The sequence below is a fragment of the Anneissia japonica genome, unplaced genomic scaffold (genome assembly GCF_011630105.1).
Source record: "Anneissia japonica isolate Jap-2015-1 unplaced genomic scaffold, ASM1163010v1 scaffold288009_len375886_cov190, whole genome shotgun sequence".
Taxonomy (NCBI): Eukaryota; Metazoa; Echinodermata; class Crinoidea; order Comatulida; family Comatulidae; genus Anneissia; species Anneissia japonica.
This window is the reverse complement of record NW_022748146.1, coordinates 317,874-319,943: the sequence shown is the minus strand read 5'-3', so window position 1 is coordinate 319,943 and position 2,070 is coordinate 317,874. Positions and strand designations below refer to the sequence as shown.

The following is a 2,070-nucleotide window of genomic DNA, read 5'->3' as shown; positions in this document are numbered from 1 at the left end:
GTGTATAAGAGACAGGTGCTTGAATAAAAGAACAGTGATATATGTAATGTAGTAGTAGGCCTCGTAATTGGCATAGGGCTAGCCATCGACGATAGATAGTACCGGTAGATCTCATTATGTCAGGCTACGGTACTTCATCATATATACAGTACTATCTGTCCAGACGCGTGCAAAAATATCTAGAGATATACCGCATCACCATTAGGTGTCTTAACATTATGGGCATTTTTGAGTTCTTATTTATGTTAAAAAGGAAAAAAAAAAAAAAAAAACAATTTCACACTAACACGAATCTACAAATATGAAACGAGAACTTGTTACACGACAAAAAAAAAACAAAAACAAAAACAAAAACAAAAACAAAAAAGAAAAAAAAACAAAAAAAAATTTGATAAGCATTCTACATGAAAGTACACTAAAAATAAGAAACAAATAAATTACCAGGTGAAGGGTCAAAATTGACAAGATTAGTTTATACCAAGTAAAACAGGCAGATTGTACCGATGTCCATTTTTATGAATTCAGGAGAAAAAAAAATGTGGATAGATGTTACTTTATTGCTCAAAAGGTATCAAAATATAAAGTTGAATGATTTTTTCCTTATTTAGGGACTACTGTAGTTGTTGCGATAAGATAGAATAATAAAAATAATTGTCCCCATAATAAGAGTTAAATAGGCCATGTTTTGATATGACCATTATTTAGTGTACATTAAAAGTGTCCCCGTCCCCTTTAAAAGGGGTGTCCCCTTAGGGGTTGACCGTAGTGCTAAGAGATAATATTTCCCTTCGTTTCATGGAAGTGTCCCCTTAATAGGCGTGTCCCCTGAATGGGGGCTTCCCAAAGGAGGGTGTCTAGGCCTAATCCTACTCTGATTAACATATCTAATCTGCATTGTATTAACTGAAACTATTATATTTTGAACTTGAAGGTTTATCACGATGCTGTCATATGACGATGCCAAACAGTTTCTTGAAAAGATTCTTCATATCGAGAATTTTGAGAAGATGTTCAGAGAAAACAAACTGGAACTTTTACGAGACATTCTCCGCCGGTATATTCACGTCGAACCGTTTCAAGGAATCTCAAGCATGAGTACAAAACCAGAAGACCGCCATCTATTGACATTTGAAGAAATCAAACAGGATATGTTTGCAAGAAGAGGTGGTCTCTGCTATGCGACCAATCGATTTATTAACGTTTTACTAAACACAATTGGTTATGATGTATACCATAATGGTTGCACTGTTTTAAATAATCACAACAGCCATTTATGTAATATAGCTCGCGATCTTACAAAACCAGGAGACCTGCATCTAGTTGATGCCGGCATGGCATTTCCTTCTTGGGATCCGATACCTCTAGACTTTGAAAATGAATCCCCTGTTTACCATGTTGGCTTTCTCTATTTTAAATTTGTTCGTAAAGATAACACCATACTACGATTACATAAACACGATAAGCGGTATGATTTTCCAGTCAACATCGACAGCAAAGCATGGCATCAATTTTGGGAGATGACAACGGAGCCGCTTGCTATAGAAAGTTTTCATGCGATGATGACTGGTATTTACACAGTACCTGGCATACACAAGATTCCGTTTCTCGAACGCATAACATGTGTCGCGTTTGCTGAAGACAAACTGATAGCGATCAAAGATTCCACATTTTTGTTTGAGAATAATGATCATCAATTGGAAGTAAGAGAAATAACTACGCGCACTGAACTTGTTTCGACTTTCTTAGCTTACTTCCCTCAATTCCCATTGGACATGGTTGAGGCTGCCATTGACGTTGCACAGTCTCTAAAATTTGACAAAAACAATTTTGAAGATAAAACCTTGCAATAACATATACATAGGCCTATGCATATATATTCAAAGTTTTTGTTGCTTAACTCTGAGAAAACAAATAGTGTATGAATCAAATAAATAATAATGCAGTGCTCAAATACCATAAAACCAGCGGTGACACCAGAAATTTTCCGATATATATATATATATATATATATATATATATGTATATGTATATATATGTATATATATATATATATATATATATATATATATA

At 34.4% G+C, this 2,070-nt stretch overlaps 1 protein-coding gene across 1 annotated transcript in view; it reads left to right on the top strand.

Annotated features, from left to right (window-relative positions):
* Positions 1-2,020, top strand: part of LOC117120673 (arylamine N-acetyltransferase 1-like) — a 6,155-nt gene extending 4,135 nt beyond the window's left edge. Inside the window, exon 2 of the mRNA XM_033265696.1 lies at positions 932-2,020. Within this exon, the coding sequence (XP_033121587.1) occupies positions 942-1,850 (909 nt within the window). The 5' untranslated portion in view covers positions 932-941 and the 3' untranslated portion in view covers positions 1,851-2,020. The remainder of the gene's footprint in view (positions 1-931) is intronic.
* The last annotated feature ends 50 nt before the right edge of the window (positions 2,021-2,070 follow it).